Source organism: Bombina bombina, chromosome 1 (genome assembly GCF_027579735.1).
Source record: "Bombina bombina isolate aBomBom1 chromosome 1, aBomBom1.pri, whole genome shotgun sequence".
Classification (NCBI taxonomy): domain Eukaryota; kingdom Metazoa; phylum Chordata; class Amphibia; order Anura; family Bombinatoridae; genus Bombina; species Bombina bombina.
Window position 1 is genome coordinate 1,210,969,583 of NC_069499.1, and position 20,928 is coordinate 1,210,990,510.

Genomic DNA, 20,928 nt, shown 5'->3' on the forward strand with positions numbered 1-20,928 from the left:
GCGTTTTAGGGGTTAACAGTTAATTTAGGTACTTTTCGATGTGGGGGGATGGCAGTTTAGGGGTTAGAAGTATTATTTATTTATGGCAATGTGGGGGATCGTCAATAGTGTGTTTAAATACTTTGCAATTTCGGGGGATGGCGGTTTAGGTATTAATAGTTTTAATTAGTTGTTTGCTATGTGGGAGGGTGACAGATTAGTGGTTACTAGGCTAGGTAGGGTGTTAGGTTTCTTTTCACTTTTTTGTAAATTGACATCTATGGAGAATGCTAAAATAAAAGGTTGTTTGTGCGAGTAGGGTGTTAGTTTTTTTCTACTATTTTGTTTCCATTGATTTCTATGGGTTAACACATGCACGTGCACATGAAAACTCTGCTTAGGTTTTTTGTTCTTTTCAGGTTACCACTAGTGCAAAATAAGTTGTTATTTTTTTACTTTTAATACCAGCGGAACCTGACAAGCGCAAAAAGCCTAATGCTAGTGAAGGGGGGTGACAGAGGTAACTCCTGTCAGGGGCCCAATGGGCCTGAGGGTACTACAGCACAGTGCTATTGAGAGTGGGAAATGTTATTACAAGGTGTAAAGCATTAGCATTTGAGAGGATTTCAGAGTGTGCACTAAACCACTATGCACACTATGCACAGTGTAAGTTTGTACAGTGTATGCCTGAGTCATACGGCAGATCACTTTCATTTGGAGAGGAGGTAGGACTTACTTAGTAATTGTTTTTAATTTCTTTGTGCAATTTCGGATTGTAATGTCAGTGTGGTAGTAGTTGTATGGTGGGGCCAGGGGTCCATAAAAACACATTTTTTTTAGCAATATGCCACAGTGTATTTATGATTATTTGACAATTATGTCGAAATTCTATATTTAAAGCCATGCAGAAATGTTTCTCCTCAATACACAAATGGTAGGTACCATTTTGGCAGATATGAGTTTTTATATTATTATTATATATATTTTAATTACATTCCAGTGTACTGCCCCTTTATGCAAGGACTTTCCAGATGCAATGCGGCATTGTATCTAAGATTTTTACATCTGCATAAAATAGTATGCTTTCAGACTAAGATTGATCAGTGTTTGAAATGAGACAGGTTCACTTAACACTGTTAAGTTTACACAACAGCTGACTTAATTTAGAAATATATACAAACAAGCCTAAATCCTGCATTTAACCAGATCTAATGGTATGAGACTGAGTACCACAGCTTATGTTTCCACCAAGACCATATAGAGTATAGCATTTTCAAAATCCATAAGTACAGCTGACAGATGGGAACATTTGTACACCATATTTGAAGTGGTGCTCTTGGTTGGGGAAAATGGGGAAAAAAACCCAAACATATGTCAACCTTTCAAAAGTACATTTCTGTCAGGGTTTTTCCCAGTTTTGTTTGCCATGTGCTGCTGGCAGCCATTTTACTCACCTCTCTTCCTGACTATGGTGCATTGTGGGGGATGCTGCTCATTTACTGCACTTCCTTTTATGGCCAGACTGGTGTGCAGCATCCATGTGAGACAGGATGCAGTCTCAGAATTGTGATGTCATCATTTAATATTTAAAGGGCTTCTGTTCAGTATGCTTTGCCTTTGCGTTGTCTCAGACCTGTTTGTGAGAGCTCCTGTGTATTACCTGGCTGCCTGACATCCTTCCTGGTTCCTGATCCCTGGCTTGTTCCTGACTCTGCTGTTTTCCTTATTCCTGATTCCGGCTCGTCTGACTATTCGCTTTGGCTCCTGGCTCGGCTCGTCTGACTACCAGCTTTGGTTTTGACTCCTGGCTTGTTATTTGACTTGTGGACTTTTTATTATTTTTTGCTATTAATAAAGGTGTGATTATTTTTGCACTTCTCGTCTCAGTCGGATTCCTAGCACCATGACAATTTCTTCATCTAGCCATCTACCCAGATCATTAATGTACAATTTCACAGAATTATTTTTATCATGCATGTCACACACTGTTGATTTAGGGGATGCAATGTGCAGAAATTTTACCTCCTGTGAGTGTTTCTGTGGGTGTCTGTGTTTATGTCTTTGTGCTTTTGGTTTGTGTCTCTATGAGTGTGTATGTATTTTTTTTCTGTGGGTCTCTCTGTGAGGGTGGGTGTGTATGTCTTTCTGCATTTTCTGTGGATGTCTATGAGGGTGTGTGCGTATGTCTTTGTGATTTTTCTATGGGTGTCTCTGTGAGGGTGGGCGTGTATGTATATATTTGTGTGTTATTGTGAATGTCTCTGTGAGGGTGTGTGTGTATGTATGTATGTCTGTGTTTTCGGTGGGTGTCTCTGTGAGGGTGTGTGTATGTCTGTGCATTTTCTGTGGGTGTCTCTGTGGGAGTGTGTGTATGTCTTTGTGTGTTTTCTGTGGATGTCTCAGTGAGGGTGTGTGTGTTTGTGTCTTTGTCTGTTTTCTGAGGCTGACTCTGTCGGTGTTTCCTTGGGTGTATGTGCAAGTTTGTGTTTGAGTTTGTGTGTGTGTCCATTGTCTGTTTCTTTTTAGGACATTTTGACCTTACTACTTTTTTGACAAAACTGTAGTCTTCCTCATTACTTGTCAGGTCAATGTAAACAAGTGCCAAGTGTTTGTTTGGGTGTCTGTGTCTGAGTGGGTTTGTGTGTTTCTTTGCATGTCTGCTAGAGTGTCTATATGTGAATCCTTATGTGTGAGTATGTGTTTCAGTGTATGAGTGCGTCTGTGTGTTTCTGTGTTTGTGTGTTACTACCTTTACAACATTTCCAAGTTTGACTACACTTAAGAATAAAGTGAATATACGTTTTAGTCACTTGGTCAAAAATTGCCCATGTCAAAGGGGGGGGGGGGGGGGCTTATAAATGCTTAAGTCAGGGGCCCCAAAATTTCTAGTGACGGCCCTGGCTAACGAAAAAAAATAAATTCCGCAGCAATCTAGCCCTACGAATTTTAAGAATATATACTGTATAAACACGTACACACATATATACAGATTCAACTATAGAAGCAGTAATACAGTATATGAAGCTCTGTATACAATTCACTCTGAAATTAAAAACTGACTATATGTCTTTTTTTCAAGTAGAAACATATTCTTATGAAACAAATATTTTTTTTAAGAGACATATACTGTATGCGCACTCACCAATCAGCCTACCTAGGTGTGCTTTTCAGTAAAGGATGCCAAGAGAATGAAGCAAATTAGATAATAGAAGTTAATTGGAAAATCAATTTATTTTTAAAAATGCATATTTCTGAGTCATAAAAGTCTCTTTACTGTCTCTTTAAGGCCCACATTTATGAAAATGCTTAAGAAATTAAGCCTACAGAAGTGCACCAAAATTGTGTATGTAGAATAAATGCCCTCACAAGCACCTGGTAGCACAAGCTTCTCAGACTTATTCACAGGCTCATTTGTAGACAGAACTGCTTTCCACCAACCCAGTGCAGGATCAACAACGTCAAATGTATGAAGTTAACAAAAACAAACTGCTCACTTGCTGAAATTAAAACGAGGATAACTTTTAATCTTAAAGGCATATTCCAGTCAAAATTTTTAACCACAGGAATGCATTTTGGTAATGAACAGAAGCAATTTTGTAATATACATGCATTAGCAAAAATGCTTCTAATAAAAACTATAGCTGTTTCAAAAGTGTATTTAAGTATGCACCGTGCACCAGCATTTTAAGCACAGCACTTGCTCAGACAGCCGAAGGTGCTTGTACCTACTGGAAATGATTTCATTTGTTAATTGCTGACATGATACAAGCCCCACTAATGATCTGAGCAGCTGCATTATTTAAAATGGTGATGCAGTGACAATATCTAGCTATGCTTCACGTGCAGAGAAAAATATTAACACTAAAACAGTGATAAGTTTTACTAGAAGCATTTTTACTAATACATGTATATTGCAAATATGTTTCTATTCAAAGATGTAATAAATATATGTGCATTTACATTTTGACTGGAACGTCCCTTTAAAATGCTGCTTAAAGGGACATGAAACCCAGATTATTTCTTTCATGATTTAGATAGATCATACAATTTTAAACAACTTTTCCGTTTACTTCTATTATATAATTTGCTTCATTCGCTTGGTATCATTTGTTGAAGGAGCAGCAATGCACTACTGGTTTCTAACTGACCACATGGGTGAGCCAATGACAATCGGTATATAGATGCAGCTACCAATCAGCAGCTAGAACCTAGGTTCTTTGCTGCTCCTGAGCTTTCTTAGATAAACCTTTCAACAAAGGATAACAAGAGACGGAATCAAATTAAATAATAGAAGTAAATTGGAAAAATGTTAAAAATGTTATTCTCTGTCTAAATCATGAATGTCTTATTATGAGTTTACTGTTCCTTTAACAACATTTCAAAGCTCTATCACAGCATGGCTGTTTCATCAGGTAAATACTCATTGTTCATGCTTAAAGGAACAGTAAAAAAAATGCTTATAATTAATTAAAACCCAAATATACTTGTTACAAATACCATTAGTAAATGCTTAGTTCCAATTATATTTAATCTATATAGGCAACAACCACAAGTAAATAAAAATGTATGTCTAGGTTTGCAGGGAATGATCCTGTCCGCCCACTCTTAGGGCCTCTAATGTAGATTCTACTGTCAGACTTTAAAGGGACACTAAACCGCAAAATATTATTTCATGATTCAGATAGAGAATACCATTTTAAATAACATTCCAATTGACATTTAGTATCTAATTTGCTCACACGAGGCATCTATGTGCATCTACCAATCAGCAGCTACTAAGCATATCTAGATATGCTTTTCAGCAAAGAATATCAAGAGAATGAAGCAAATTAGATAATAGAAGTAAATTAGAAAGTTGTTTAAAATTGCAAAATGTGGGTTTCATGTCCCTTTAACATTGCACAAGATATTTTTTGTGTAGCTTAGCCTGCCTGCTCTCAGGTCACTATCTGTGATAGCGCACAGTTTGCCAATTACAGGTAGCCCTCAGTTTACGCCGGGGTTAGGTTCCAGAAGGAATGGTTGTAAATTGAAACTGTTGTAAATTGAAACCCAGTTTATAATGTAAGTCAATGGGAAGTGAGGGAGTTAGGTTCCAGGCCCCTCTCAAAATTGTCATAAGTAACACCTAATACATTATTTTTAAAGCTTTGAAATGAAGACTTTAAATGTTAAACAGCATTATAAACCTAATAAAATAATCACACAACACAGAATATATAATTAAACTAAGTTTAAATGAACAAAAACATTTGCTAAACAGCATTATAACCCTAATAAAATAATCACACAACACAGACTTCACTTGCATTTTTCAGCAAACTGTTCTTTCTATACATTCCAATCTGGACTGATTTATAGACAGGAAGATCTTGTTCCTTTGAAATCTGCTCGATAGCTCAGGTCTGGTTAAACTGATTAATTTCAGCTTGCTTTGCTTTGCTGCAACACAAGCGGATAGCTCCACCTACTGGATATTTTAATCAATGCACTGCTTTTCAATGCTTTTTAATAGCAGTCACACGACTGGAAAAAAAGGTTGTTATTCTGAAACGGTGCAAATTGAACCGTTGTAAACCGAGGGCCACCTGTATTCCAAACAAATGAGCTCAGGATGTTTCACATCCTCTAGAATATGCAATCCAATATAAATAAAAGTGATAGCATTAGTAATGAAGCAGATGTATTACCTATATCTTGAATCTGAAGTATAAAGTATGATGATCTTATTGGACTCAAACTTGGAATTCCAATAACTCTTAAAAATACATTTGTGTAACTTTTCAGCTGATCTTTAAAAACACATCCGGTGTGAATCCTGTTATGTTTGAGATAGGTAGGACAGGATTTTATGTGGGACAACCCTTCATGCCTAGAAAACAAAATATAGCAAATTATATCAGCCTTATTTATTGCTTCCATTTGGACACATTTACAAAGAAATAAATGATCTATCAATGTCAAGTGAGTTTTACATTTGTAAAGCCTATGTTATTCTAATGAGTTGGTCCACTAAAGCACGAGAGAGCTCTCTGGATCTTAATATATAAGGAGTTGGTGAAAAACAGAATTTATGCTTACCTGATAAATTTCTTTCTCTTACGGTGTATCCAGTCCACGGATTCATCCTTACTTGTGGGATATTCTCAATCCCTACAGGAAGTGGCAAAGAGAGCACACAGCAGAGCTGTCCATATAGCTCCCCTCAGGCTCCGCCCCCCCAGTCATTCGACCGACGGTTAGGAGAAAAAGGAGAACCATAGTGTGCAGTGGTGACTGTAGTTTTACAAAAAATAAATTTGAACCTGACTTAATTGCCAGGGCGGGCCGTGGACTGGATACACCGTAAGAGAAAGAAATTTATCAGGTAAGCATAAATTCTGTTTTCTCTTACATTGGTGTATCCAGTCCACGGATTCATCCTTACTTGTGGGAACCAATACCAAAGCTTTTGGACACGGATGAAGGGAGGGAACAAGTCAGGTAACCTAAACGGAAGGCACCACTACTTGCAAAACCTTTCTCCCAAAAAAATAACCTCCAAAGAAGCAAAAGTATCAAATTTGTAAAATTTGGCAAAAGTATGCAGTGAAGACCAAGTCGCTGCTTTACAAATCTGTTCAACAGAAGCCTCATTCTTGAAAGCCCATGTGGAAGCCACAGCTCTGGTGGAAAGAGCTGTAATTCGTTCAGGAGGCTGCTGTCCAGCAGTCTTATAAGTCAATCGGATAATGCTTTTCAGAAAAAAGGAAAGAGAGGAAGCGATAGCTTTATGACCTCTCCTCTTACTAGAATAGACAACAAACAAGGATGACATGTGTCTGAAATCTTTAGTTGCTTTTAAATAGAATTTTAAAGCACGAACCACATCAAGATTGTGTAACAGCCTTTCCTTCTTAGAAACTGAATTAGGACACAGAGAAGGAACAATGATTTCCTGGTTAATATTCTTATTAGAAACCACTTTCGGAAGGAAACCAGGTTTTGTACGCAAAACAACCTTATCTGCATGAAACACCAGATAGGGTGAATTACACTGCAAAGCAGACAATTCTGTAACTGTTCGAGCAGAAGAAATAGTTACCAAAAACAAAACTTTCCAAGATAATCACTTAATATCTATGGAATGTAAAGGTTCAAACGGAACCCCTTGAAGGACAGAAAGAACTAAATTTAGACTCCATGGAGGAGCCACAGGTTTATAGACAGGCTTGATTCTGACTAAAGCCTATGCAAACGCTTGAACATCTGGTACTTCCGCCAGACGCCTGTGAAACAGAATAGACAAATGGAATCCACAGCACCAATTAGGTAAAAGAAAATACCTTTATTTTCACATTACATGCGACGTTTCGGCCTTCACAGCCTTAATCATGCATACAAAAAACTTCAGCCTCTGTCCACAGTATATAGGCTGATCAATTAAAACATTAATTACAAACAGATTTGACAAAATGTTTCACACAGAGCAATTACTCCCTCTAGTGTTAGTCATATTTTACTACATCCTATAAAATTTAACTCTCAAGTTACCAAAAATACAATTACTAGAGGAGTTTCCACTGAATGTACAAGTGTCATTAAAAACAAGAAAATATATAGGAACAAGTCTTACTGCAATCTTATATTTCTATAGTAACACTACTAAAGTATATTACTGACACATTTTACCAATCTTACTGATAAACTTTACCTATGTGTTTAAGTGAACAAGTGACTTTACCTATGTGTTTAACTAAACCAAAACTAACTAAAAAATTTTTTTGAAGAAAATGTTTTTTGTTTTGAATTTTTACTTTGTTACATTTAGAGAAAGACAGAGAAATCTATTTCTCTATTTAACCCTTTAGGGTACATACAATCTAATTTATGGATCCAGTAAGTTTCTTTTTGTTTAAGGATCCTCTCCCTGTCACCCCCTCCTCTTAATGTGCCTACATGGTCAATAATCTGCCACCTAATTTGACTTATGTTGTGGCCTGCCTGGATAAAATGATTAGAAACAGGAGCTTCTTTATTACCACATCTCAAGTTGGACTTATGCTGATTAATTCTTTCCCTGCCTTTTCTAGTCGATTCTCCAATGTAAATAAGAGAACATGGGCATTTAATAAGATAGATTACGTAGGATGTCTCACATGTATAATAACCATTAATTTTATATTTATGCCCTGTTCTTGGATGGGAAAATTCTTTCCCTTTTATCATTGCATGGCAATTAGAGCACCCTAGACAGGGATAAGAACCATAAGATTTCTGACCCATATGGCTTTGTTTAAGACTTTTGGAGGGTCCCAAATCATTTTTAATCAGTGTGTCTCTCAAATTTCTAACCCTCTTAAAGGCCATAATGGGATTATTTTGGAATATCTCCATATCTCTATTACAATTTTTAATAATATTCCAATGCTTTCTTATGATTTTAGTAACTTCAGTACTGTATGAATTATATTGTGAAGTAAATACCATCCTCCTACTTTTATTTTTACCATTTTTATTATTATCTTTAGGGGCATTATTATCCCTGTACATTTTCTTCTCTCTCTGAAGCCTTGAGATCTCTTCCTTAATGAGGTTTTCAGGATAACCTCTGCTAACAAATCTGTTGCCCATTTCCATCATTCTGGTAGATAATATTTCTTCATCCTTCACTATTCTACAGACCCTAAGGAGTTGACTCCTAGGGAGTGAGTCTTTTAACCTAGTTGGATGGAAACTATCATAGGCAAGCATAGTATTCCTATCAGTGGATTTTCTAAAAAGATCTGTTTTAAGGGTCCCATTATCTTTATAAACCCTAGTGTCTAAGAATTCCACTGAAACCTCACTATGTATAAGGGTAAATTCTATCCCTGGGATAGCGGAGTTTAAGTCACATACAAAGGATTCTAGGGATCCAACGTCACCCCACCACACGCCAAACACGTCATCTATAAAACGCCACCAGGCTGCACCATATTCCAAGAACATCTTATTAGTATATACAAAATTCTCTTCAAAGCTGTTCATGAACAGGTTGGCGTATGCTGGGGCAACGTTGGATCCCATTGCAGTCCCCCTGACCTGTGCATACCAGTTGTCTCGAAATAAAAAATAGTTCCAGTACAGGATAAGAGTTAATAAATCACAAATAAATTCTATTTGAGGAGAATTATATGTACCAGTACCACTTAAAAGTTTCCTAATAACTCCTATACCTGTCTCATGCTTAATGGCAGTATAAAGACTTTCTACATCAAGTGTGAAGAGTATATATTTCTTACTGGGTAGATGTAAACTGTATAATTTATCAAGGAAATCACTAGTATCTTTGATGTAGGCCGACATTTTAATTACTTCATGTTGTAAAATTTTATCAAGGAAAATGGCTATGTTAGTGAAGATAGAATCTACACTGGAGACTATGGGCCTCCCTGGGGGGCATTTAGCATTTTTATGCACTTTTGGCACAGTATAGAATATGGGTGTCCTAGGATGTTCTTTGTACAAATAATCAGATAATTTAGTATCAATAATATCATTCTTAACTGCCTTGGCAAGTATGTGTTTAATTTCCTTTTGTATTTTAAATACTGGATCCCCTGCAAGTGGATGATATGTAGTATTATCTTGTAATTGTGACAGTATTTCCTCTACATAATATTGTTTATCAAGAACAATGGTGGCACCACCCTTATCTGCTGCCCTCACTAAAATATCTTTCTGTTTTTCTTTTAAAGATTTAAAAGCCTGTTTTTCCTCTAAAGTCAGATTGTCATTTCTCTTATTTTTACCACCTTGTTTGGAGATTTTTTCTTTTAAGTTACACCAATCATTGTTTACCATTTTGATAAATGTTTCCACACTGTTGTTACTAAAATTGGGCACAAATGTAGATTTGTTTCTAAGACCCATCTCCTTAGCCCTAAAACATTTGCTGGTATCTAAAGCATTTTGTGCACTAGGTGTTACTACATCTCCTTTATTAAACATTATTTGCAACCTTAAAGATCTGTAAAATAATTGCAAATTTTTTTCAATTTCAAATACATTTACATTACCAATAGGGCAAAAGGACAGTCCTTTGTTGAGCAGTTTGTACTCATTGTCCGTGAGCTCAATGGAGGAAATGTTTAGAACCGTCTGTTCCTTTGGCTCCGTTGATTCCTCATGTTTCCTCTGCCTCTCCTGCTCCTCGTGCTCCGGGTGTCCATGGCGGTGCTTGTGTTTTCTACCGCCTCTATGCTGCCTTCGTCGCTGGATAAAAAAGCTGGTGAAGCCTTCCCTGCAGAGGATTCCTGTGAAGTCTCGCTGACATCATCTCTATACGCCTGGTTCTCGCGAGATCCTCCTCTGTTGCGAGTATTACCGTGGAAACGTCGGCCTCTCATGAAGCTCCCTCTGTCTGAAAACGATCCTCTCCATCTATACACTCTCCCACTGAGGTAATCCTGTTCATCCCTCAGGAACTTGGATCGCTTGGTTTCCTTAATCTCAGTCTCCATGATTTTGATCTTCATATCTACCTCTTTGATCATCTTATCCAGCTCATCAACGGTAAGTATTTTGCTCAGTTCACTTGTTGTTTTCAGTACTTGCTCTCTTTGTATTTCAATTTCTTTTAGCAAGTATTCCACTGTCAGGATTAGCAGATCGTATGAGCATTTGTTTAAAATAGCCTCAAACTTGTTGCAATATTCTTCATTATTTCTCAATAGAGTAGGCCTGGTATTCATCCTCAGGCCTCTGGGGATACGTCTGACTTTATGATACTCAGCCAGCGTTGTAGCGTGTAAGTCCACGCATCACACAGAACTAAAACCTGCTTTAAGGAACCAACAGGTGCTGTACTCATTTACTACTTTTGTGGACTGTATTACTGCAGAGTACTGAGCATCTGAAATTCTGCCTAGAATGGCAGACAAAGTGAAAACAGATGGAACCAAAATCTTTATGTATAGTGAACAAGAAGCAATAAGGATTACCACTTTGGTGAGGGGCTCAAGGGAGTTCCTAAGTAATGCTGCAACGGATGAGCTCAGCAAAGAATATGAGAAAACAAGGAGGAGGATTACAGCCTGGGACTTACACGCTACAACGCTGGCTGAGTATCATAAAGTCAGACGTATCCCCAGAGGCCTGAGGATGAATACCAGGCCTACTCTATTGAGAAATAATGAAGAATATTGCAACAAGTTTGAGGCTATTTTAAACAAATGCTCATACGATCTGCTAATCCTGACAGTGGAATACTTGCTAAAAGAAATTGAAATACAAAGAGAGCAAGTACTGAAAACAACAAGTGAACTGAGCAAAATACTTACCGTTGATGAGCTGGATAAGATGATCAAAGAGGTAGATATGAAGATCAAAATCATGGAGACTGAGATTAAGGAAACCAAGCGATCCAAGTTCCTGAGGGATGAACAGGATTACCTCAGTGGGAGAGTGTATAGATGGAGAGGATCGTTTTCAGACAGAGGGAGCTTCATGAGAGGCCGACGTTTCCACGGTAATACTCGCAACAGAGGAGGATCTCGCGAGAACCAGGCGTATAGAGATGATGTCAGCGAGACTTCACAGGAATCCTCTGCAGGGAAGGCTTCACCAGCTTTTTTATCCAGCGACGAAGGCAGCATAGAGGCGGTAGAAAACACAAGCACCGCCATGGACACCCGGAGCACAAGGAGCAGGAGAGGCAGAGGAAACATGAGGAATCAACGGAGCCAAAGGAACAGACGGTTCTAAACATTTCCTCCATTGAGCTCACGGACAATGAGTACAAACTGCTCAACAAAGGACTGTCCTTTTGCCCTATTGGTAATGTAAATGTATTTGAAATTGAAAAAAATTTGCAATTATTTTACAGATCTTTAAGGTTGCAAATAATGTTTAATAAAGGAGATGTAGTAACACCTAGTGCACAAAATGCTTTAGATACCAGCAAATGTTTTAGGGCTAAGGAGATGGGTCTTAGAAACAAATCTACATTTGTGCCCAATTTTAGTAACAACAGTGTGGAAACATTTATCAAAATGGTAAACAATGATTGGTGTAACTTAAAAGAAAAAATCTCCAAACAAGGTGGTAAAAATAAGAGAAATGACAATCTGACTTTAGAGGAAAAACAGGCTTTTAAATCTTTAAAAGAAAAACAGAAAGATATTTTAGTGAGGGCAGCAGATAAGGGTGGTGCCACCATTGTTCTTGATAAACAATATTATGTAGAGGAAATACTGTCACAATTACAAGATAATACTACATATCATCCACTTGCAGGGGATCCAGTATTTAAAATACAAAAGGAAATTAAACACATACTTGCCAAGGCAGTTAAGAATGATATTATTGATACTAAATTATCTGATTATTTGTACAAAGAACATCCTAGGACACCCATATTCTATACTGTGCCAAAAGTGCATAAAAATGCTAAATGCCCCCCAGGGAGGCCCATAGTCTCCAGTGTAGATTCTATCTTCACTAACATAGCCATTTTCCTTGATAAAATTTTACAACATGAAGTAATTAAAATGTCGGCCTACATCAAAGATACTAGTGATTTCCTTGATAAATTATACAGTTTACATCTACCCAGTAAGAAATATATACTCTTCACACTTGATGTAAAAAGTCTTTATACTGCCATTAAGCATGAGACAGGTATAGGAGTTATTAGGAAACTTTTAAGTGGTACTGGTACATATAATTCTCCTCAAATAGAATTTATTTGTGATTTATTAACTCTTATCCTGTACTGGAACTATTTTTTATTTCGAGACAACTGGTATGTACAGGTCAGGGGGACTGCAATGGGATCCAACGTTGCCCCAGCATACGCCAACCTGTTCATGAACAGCTTTGAAGAGAATTTTGTATATACTAATAAGATGTTCTTGGAATATGGTGCAGCCTGGTGGCGTTTTATAGATGACGTGTTTGGCGTGTGGTGGGGTGACGTTGGATCCCTAGAATCCTTTGTATGTGACTTAAACTCCGCTATCCCAGGGATAGAATTTACCCTTATACATAGTGAGGTTTCAGTGGAATTCTTAGACACTAGGGTTTATAAAGATAATGGGACCCTTAAAACAGATCTTTTTAGAAAATCCACTGATAGGAATACTATGCTTGCCTATGATAGTTTCCATCCAACTAGGTTAAAAGACTCACTCCCTAGGAGTCAACTCCTTAGGGTCTGTAGAATAGTGAAGGATGAAGAAATATTATCTACCAGAATGATGGAAATGGGCAACAGATTTGTTAGCAGAGGTTATCCTGAAAACCTCATTAAGGAAGAGATCTCAAGGCTTCAGAGAGAGAAGAAAATGTACAGGGATAATAATGCCCCTAAAGATAATAATAAAAATGGTAAAAATAAAAGTAGGAGGATGGTATTTACTTCACAATATAATTCATACAGTACTGAAGTTACTAAAATCATAAGAAAGCATTGGAATATTATTAAAAATTGTAATAGAGATATGGAGATATTCCAAAATAATCCCATTATGGCCTTTAAGAGGGTTAGAAATTTGAGAGACACACTGATTAAAAATGATTTGGGACCCTCCAAAAGTCTTAAACAAAGCCATATGGGTCAGAAATCTTATGGTTCTTATCCCTGTCTAGGGTGCTCTAATTGCCATGCAATGATAAAAGGGAAAGAATTTTCCCATCCAAGAACAGGGCATAAATATAAAATTAATGGTTATTATACATGTGAGACATCCTACGTAATCTATCTTATTAAATGCCCATGTTCTCTTATTTACATTGGAGAATCGACTAGAAAAGGCAGGGAAAGAATTAATCAGCATAAGTCCAACTTGAGATGTGGTAATAAAGAAGCTCCTGTTTCTAATCATTTTATCCAGGCAGGCCACAACATAAGTCAAATTAGGTGGCAGATTATTGACCATGTAGGCACATTAAGAGGAGGGGGTGACAGGGAGAGGATCCTTAAACAAAAAGAAACTTACTGGATCCATAAATTAGATTGTATGTACCCTAAAGGGTTAAATAGAGAAATAGATTTCTCTGTCTTTCTCTAAATGTAACAAAGTAAAAATTCAAAACAAAAAACATTTTCTTCAAAAAAATTTTTTAGTTAGTTTTGGTTTAGTTAAACACATAGGTAAAGTCACTTGTTCACTTAAACACATAGGTAAAGTTTAACAGTAAGATTGGTAAAATGTGTCAGTAATATACTTTAGTAGTGTTACTATAGAAATATAAGATTGCAGTAAGACTTGTTCCTATATATTTTCTTGTTTTTAATGACACTTGTACATTCAGTGGAAACTCCTCTAGTAATTGTATTTTTGGTAACTTGAGAGTTAAATTTTATAGGATGTAGTAAAATATGACTAACACTAGAGGGAGTAATTGCTCTGTGTGAAACATTTTGTCAAATCTGTTTGTAATTAATGTTTTAATTGATCAGCCTATATACTGTGGACAGAGGCTGAAGTTTTTTGTATGCATGATTAAGGCTGTGAAGGCCGAAACGTCGCATGTAATGTGAAAATAAAGGTATTTTCTTTTACCTAATTGGTGCTGTGGATTCCATTTGTCTATGTTGCTGTAAGGGTGGCAGTAACCCTTTCTCCACGGGCATCACACAGAACTAAAACCTGCTTTAAGGAACCAACAGGTGCTGTACTCATTTACTACTTTTGTGAAACAGAATAGATAGAGCAGATATCTGTCCCTTTAAGGGACTAGCTGACAATCCTTTCTCCAATTCTTCTTGGAGAAATGACAAAATCCTAGGAATACTAATCTTACTCCACGAGTAACCCTTGGATTCACACCAACAAAGATATTTCCGCCATATCTTATAGAAATGTTCCTGGTGACAGGTTTTGTAGCCTGGATCAAAGTATCTATAACTGATCCAGAGAACCCATGCTTAGATAGAATTAAGCGTTCAATCTCCAAGCAGTCAGCTGCAGAGAACTAGATTTGTATGCTTGAATGGACCTTGAATTAGAAGATCCTGCCTCGATGGCAGTGTCCATGGTGGAACAGATGACATGTCCACTAGGTCTGCATACCAAGTCCTGTGTGGCCACGCAGGCACTATCAAAATTACTGAAGCCTTCTCCTGTTTGATTCTGGCTACCAGACGAGGGAGAAGGGGAAATGGTGGAAAAAACATAAGCCAGATTGAAGGACCACGGCGCTACTAGAGCATCTATCAATGCCGCCTTGGGGTCCCTGGACCTGGATCCGTAAAGAGAAAGTTTGGAATTCTGACGGGACGCCATCCGATCCAACTCTGGAATACCCCATAGCTGGTTAAGCCGAGCAAAAACCTCCGGAAGGAGTTCCCACTCCCCCGGGAGAAAGGTCTGATGACTCAGAAAATCCGCCTCCCAGTTATCTATTCCTGGGATGTGAATTGCAGATAGGTGGCAGGAGTGATCCTCCGCCCATTTAATGATCCTGGATACTTCCTTCATCGCTAGGGAACTCTTTGTTCCTCCCTGATGATTGATGTACGCTACAGTCGTGATGTTGTCTGACTGAAACCTGATGAACCTGGCCTCCGCTAGTTGAGGCTATGTCTGGAGCGTGTTGAATATCGCTCTCAGTTCCAAAATGTTTATCGGGAGAAGAGACTCTTCCCGAGACCATAGGCCCTGAGCTTTCAGGGAGTCCCAGACCGCACCCCAGCCTAACAGACTGGAATCGGTCGTGACAATGATCCACTCTGGTCTGCGGAAGCACATTCCCTAAGACAGGTGAACAACCACCAGAGAAGATAATCTCTGGTTTTCTCGTCCATTTGTATCTAAGGAGACAATCTGCATAATCCCCATTCCACAGTTTGAGCATGCACAGCTGCAGTGGTCTGAGATGAATTCTGGCAAAGGGAACAACGTCCATTGCCGCAACCATCCGATTACCTCCATGCACTGAGCCACAGAAGGCAGAGGAACAGAAAAAAGAACATGGCAAGTAGTTAAAAGTTTTAACTTCCTGACCTCGGTCAGAAATATTCTCATCTCTACAGAGTCTATTAGCGTTCCCAGGAAGGGAACCCTTGTGAGCGGGGACAGAAAACTTTTTTCGACGTTCACCTTCCACCCGTGAGACCTTAGAAAAGCCAGAACTATTTCTGTATGAGCCTTGGCTCTTTGAAAAGACGACGCCAGAATTAATATGTCGTCCAGATAAGGTGCTACTGCAATGCCCCGCGGTCTTAGTACAGCTAGAATGGAGCCTAGCACCTTTGTGAAAATTCTTGTCCAGAAAGGTAAACCTTAGGAACTGATGGTGATCTTTGTGGATAAGAATATGTAGGTACGCATCCTTTAAATCCACGGTAGTCATATATTGATCTTCCTGGATCAATGGTAAGATTGTCCGAATGGTTACCATTTTGAATGATGGAACTCTGAGGAATTTGTTTAGAATTTTTAAATCCAGGATTGGCCTGAAAGTTCCTTCCTTTTTGGGAACTACAAACAGGTTTGAGTAAAAACCCAGTCCTTGCTCTGCAGTTGGAACTGGGTGTATCACTCCCATCTTTAGAAGATCTTCTACACAGCATAAGAACGCCTGTTTCTTTGTCTGGTCTGAAGACAAACGAGAAATGTGGAACCTTCCCCTTGGGGGAGAGTCTTCGAATTCTAGAAGATACCCTTGAGCAACAATTTCTAATGCCCAGGGATCTGGAACATCTCTTGCCCAAGCGTGAGCAAGAGAGAAAGTCTGCCCCCTACTAGATCCGGTCCCAGAGTGGGGGCTACCCTTTCATGCTGTCTTGGTAGCAGCAGCAGGCTTCTTGGCCTGTTTACCCTTGTTCCAGCCCTGCAAAGGCTTTTATGTTTCTTTGGGCTGAAAAACGTTACCCTCTTGCTTTGCGGTTGCAGAGGTTGAAGCAGGTCCGCTCCTGAAGTTGCGAAAGGAGCGCAAATTAGCCTTAAAAGGTCTATCTTGTGGAAGGGCATGGCCCTTTCCTGATATTAAGTAATTTTGTTTTGGACGACCCGTCAGCCGACCATGATTTGAGCCAGAGCGCTCTTCGCCACAATGGCAAAACCAGAATTTTTCGCCGCTAATTTAGTTAATTGTAAAGCGGCATCTGTAATGAAGAATTAACCAGCTTTAGAGCATGAATTCTATCCATGACTTCGTCATATGAAGTCTCCCTCTGGAGCAACTCCTCCAGCGCCTCAACCAAAAAGCCGCTGCAGTAGTTACAGGAATAATGCAGGCAATTGGTTGAAGAAGGATACCTTGTTGAACAAATATTTTCTTTAGTAACCCTTCTAATTTGTTATCCATAGGATCTTTGAAAACACAACTGTCTTCTATTGGTATAGTTGTGCGCTTAGCTATTGTTGAAACTGCTCCCTCTACCTTAGGGACCGCCTGCCACGCGTCCCGCCTGGGGTCAGTTATGGGGAACATTTTCTTAAAGATAGGGGGGGAACAAAAGGTACGCCTGGTCTCTCCCACTCCCTAGTCACAATATCCGCCACCCTCTTAGGGATCGGAAACGCATCAGTGTATACAGGGACTTCTAAAAACTTGTCCATTTTACACAATTTTTCTGGGACCACCATAGGGTCACAATCAACCAGCGTAGCTAAAACCTCCTTAAGCAGTACGCGGAGGTGTTCTAGCTTAAATTTAAACGCTAAGAAATCTGATTCTGCCCGCTGAGAAATTTTACCTGCGTCACAAATTTCTCCCTCAGACAGTACATCCCTCACCGCCACGTCAGAGGGTTGTGAGGGTACAACAGATAAATTATCCAAAACTTCTGATTGCTCATCCTCTGTTCTTAAAACTGAGCTATCACGCTTTTTAGGAAAAACAGCCAGTTTGGATAGAAATGCTGCAAGGGAATTATCCATGACTGTTGCTAATTGTTGCAATGTAATAGGGGCCAATGCGCTAGAGATACTAGGCATCGCTTGCGCGGGCGTAACTGGTCTCGACACATGGGGAGAGGAAGGAGGGCTATCCTCATTACCTTCCGTTAAAGAATCATCTTGGGCCACATTTTTCACTGTCACTGCATGGTCTTTAAATTGTTTTGATATGTTAGCACACTTTAAACACAAATGTAAAAGGGGGGGACCGCCATGGCTTTTAAACACATAAAACAAGGTCTATCTGTAGGCTCAGACATGTTAAACAGACTTAGACAGCACTCAAATACAGTAAAATACAATTTTTAAAAAAAACAGTACTGTGCCTTTAAATAATAAAAAGCGCATACTTTTTTACTAAACCTCCAAAAATCATCCAATCTTTATGAAATTTTCACCATATGATCCTAATGCTTTGAAATTATTGCACAGTAAATTTCAAGTCAATTAACCCCCTACTGCCATAACCGGAGCAAATTAACCATGCCACAGCCTTTGCTGTGTCCTACCTTCCTTGGGGATTAGTTTTGATCGAAAATAAACCTCTCTGAAGTCCTCAAGTAATCTTTGGACCCTTCACATGTATCTGCATGAAGCTGTTTGTAAAATCAACTGCGCAACTGAGGCGCGATACTCAGGCCTCCTCCATCTTCCCTCAGGAGTTTGTGGGGCCTTCCCAAGCCAAAATAGCTGTCTAAATATATGCCATGCGGAATAAAACCCCAAAAAGTGTTTTAAATGCAATATAAAACTTGTATAATGTCAGATTATCTTAAAAAAATAATCGATTGCCCCTTAACAGTGTCCACCAGTGTTTTGAGCCCTTACAAATAAGCCTTCCTTCTATACTAAGTCTCAGAATATGGCTTACCTTTCCCACATGGGGATTCTGTCAGTCTTCTAGCATTACTAAGTCTTGACTAGAAAAAATGACTGAAACATACCTTAAAGCAGTTAAGCCTGCAAACTGTTCCCCCCAAATGAAGCTTTCCTGTATTCAACAGTCCTGTGTGGGAACAGCAATGGATTTTAGTTACAAGGTGCTAAAATCATTTTCCTCTCAGCAGAATCTTCATCATTTTCTGCCTCAGAGTAAATAGTACAAACCGGCACTATTTTAAAATAACAATCTTTTGATTGAAGAAATAAAAAAGTACAAACTAACACCACATTCCCTTTACACTCCCGTGGAGATGCTACTTGTTAGAGCGGCAAAGAGAATGACTGGGGGGCGGAGCCTGAGGGGAGCTATATGGACATCTCTGCTGTGTGCTCTCTTTGCCACTTCCTGTAGGGATTGAGAATATCCCACAAGTAAGGATGAATCCGTGGACTGGATACACCAACGTAAGAGAAATATTGTTGCAAATTAATATATGCTTTTCACTCACATATAATCACCAGTGCTGGAAAATTTGAATTCCTTATAGCTTGTGCCAAAATAATTGGAAATGTTTGTTTGAATTCAAAAAGATTAAACACAATGTGGTAATCTCTCTCTGTGGGTAAAACTTTAAAAGGAAAAGGAAATAGCTAAAACAAATATTTATAGAAATAAAAATTAGTATTTTGTATTTTAAAATGTTAAAAAAAAGAAAAAAAATGAAATTAATTACATTTATAATAAATACATGCGCGTGTATCTGTGTATTTAGAGTTTGGAAAACCTATTTAAATGGGACCTTCTCTTTAAATAACAACATGTTTAAAATAATGATTCTAAATATAATTGAAGAGTTTAAAGAGAGTTTAATTCTAGGATTAATATTGGCCTGATCATAGTCTTTCCGATATCAGCTCCCAATATGAAGGTTTCAGATAATATTGTCAGTGTTTTTTGAGTGATCACAATTCCATATTGCATCCGCGAATAAAAAGCCTACACTGCAAAATATCAAGATTGAAAAGCAAACTTGCATATACAATGGGCATTTGACATATCTACATATTACATGTATAACAAAATAATAACTGATATTTTAAAATGAACTTTCTGTGTTCCTAAACCATAGCAATATGTGGTAATTAATAATAAAGCTAATTCACCAGCAGCATTCTGCGTATAGTGGACATTTGAGTTAGATGACTAATTTTTATTAATAATACTGTAAAGGGACGAATAATTAAGCTGCGAATGCAGCCGTTTCCGGGCGAGCTCTCAGGCTCGCTGGAAACAAAAGTTTAGAAGCAGTGGTCTTTAGATTGCTACTCCTTAACTTATCGGATACAATCGGGATGATTGACACTCCCTGCTAGCGGCAGATTGACCACGAATCTGCAGGGGGCGGCATTGCACAAGCATTTCACATGATTGTGCAATGATAAATGCATAAATGCCGACAGGGTATGCTGTCGGCATTTATCAATGTGGGGCAGACATGATCCGTTATAGTATATCATGTCCGTCCGCACATTGTTAAATCGGCCCCTAAAGGTGAAAGTTTCACATTTGATTATTACTAATTGATTTTCCAGGTTCAAAAGATTTTGCTCTACAATCAAGATGAACAGAGCATCAAATTAATATCTCATAAAAGAAAGCGTCCACAACCACTGTTCCCTCTAATGTTTATAGGGGTGAGTGGTTAGGAAACTCTGTTCAAGGACAGCTGTAAATTGGTTTGAATGGGGCCATTTTGTGCCCATGGCAGTTCCGGTCATTTTAAAGTAGATGTCATTATGGAAACTAAAATAATTGTGGTTGAGGATGAATTACATACATTTAGTGACTATTTTAGTATTGTATTTTTGATTGTGTCTTTGGGATGAGAGAAATTTGGAACAGGCTTCAATACCATCTTTATTGGGGGATGTTGATATGCAAGGATTCTACATCCATTGTGAAGGGGTCAAGTCCTATAAAAAAAGTGTGGGAACTCACTAAGACTTCCACCCTCAAACAATTAATATTGTTTTATAAACACACACACACACAAACACTGTACTTAAATGTATATAATCTATACACTTTGGTTAATGAAAGTAAATTAGATCCAATGAAGGGTTGAATGGTTGCCTTTTTGGCCTGAGACTACTTCTCTGTCACAAAGTCTCACCCACTTAAGGTGCAATAGTCCTT

The 20,928-nt window shown here is 38.3% G+C and overlaps 1 protein-coding gene across 1 annotated transcript in view; it reads right to left on the reverse strand.

The window, feature by feature from the left end:
* The window catches only part of IL13RA2 (interleukin 13 receptor subunit alpha 2), a 237,258-nt gene that overhangs the window by 92,338 nt on the left and 123,992 nt on the right, over nt 1-20,928 (reverse strand). Inside the window, exon 6 of the mRNA XM_053700209.1 lies at nt 5,670-5,851. Within this exon, the coding sequence (XP_053556184.1) occupies nt 5,670-5,851 (182 nt within the window). The remainder of the gene's footprint in view (nt 1-5,669; nt 5,852-20,928) is intronic.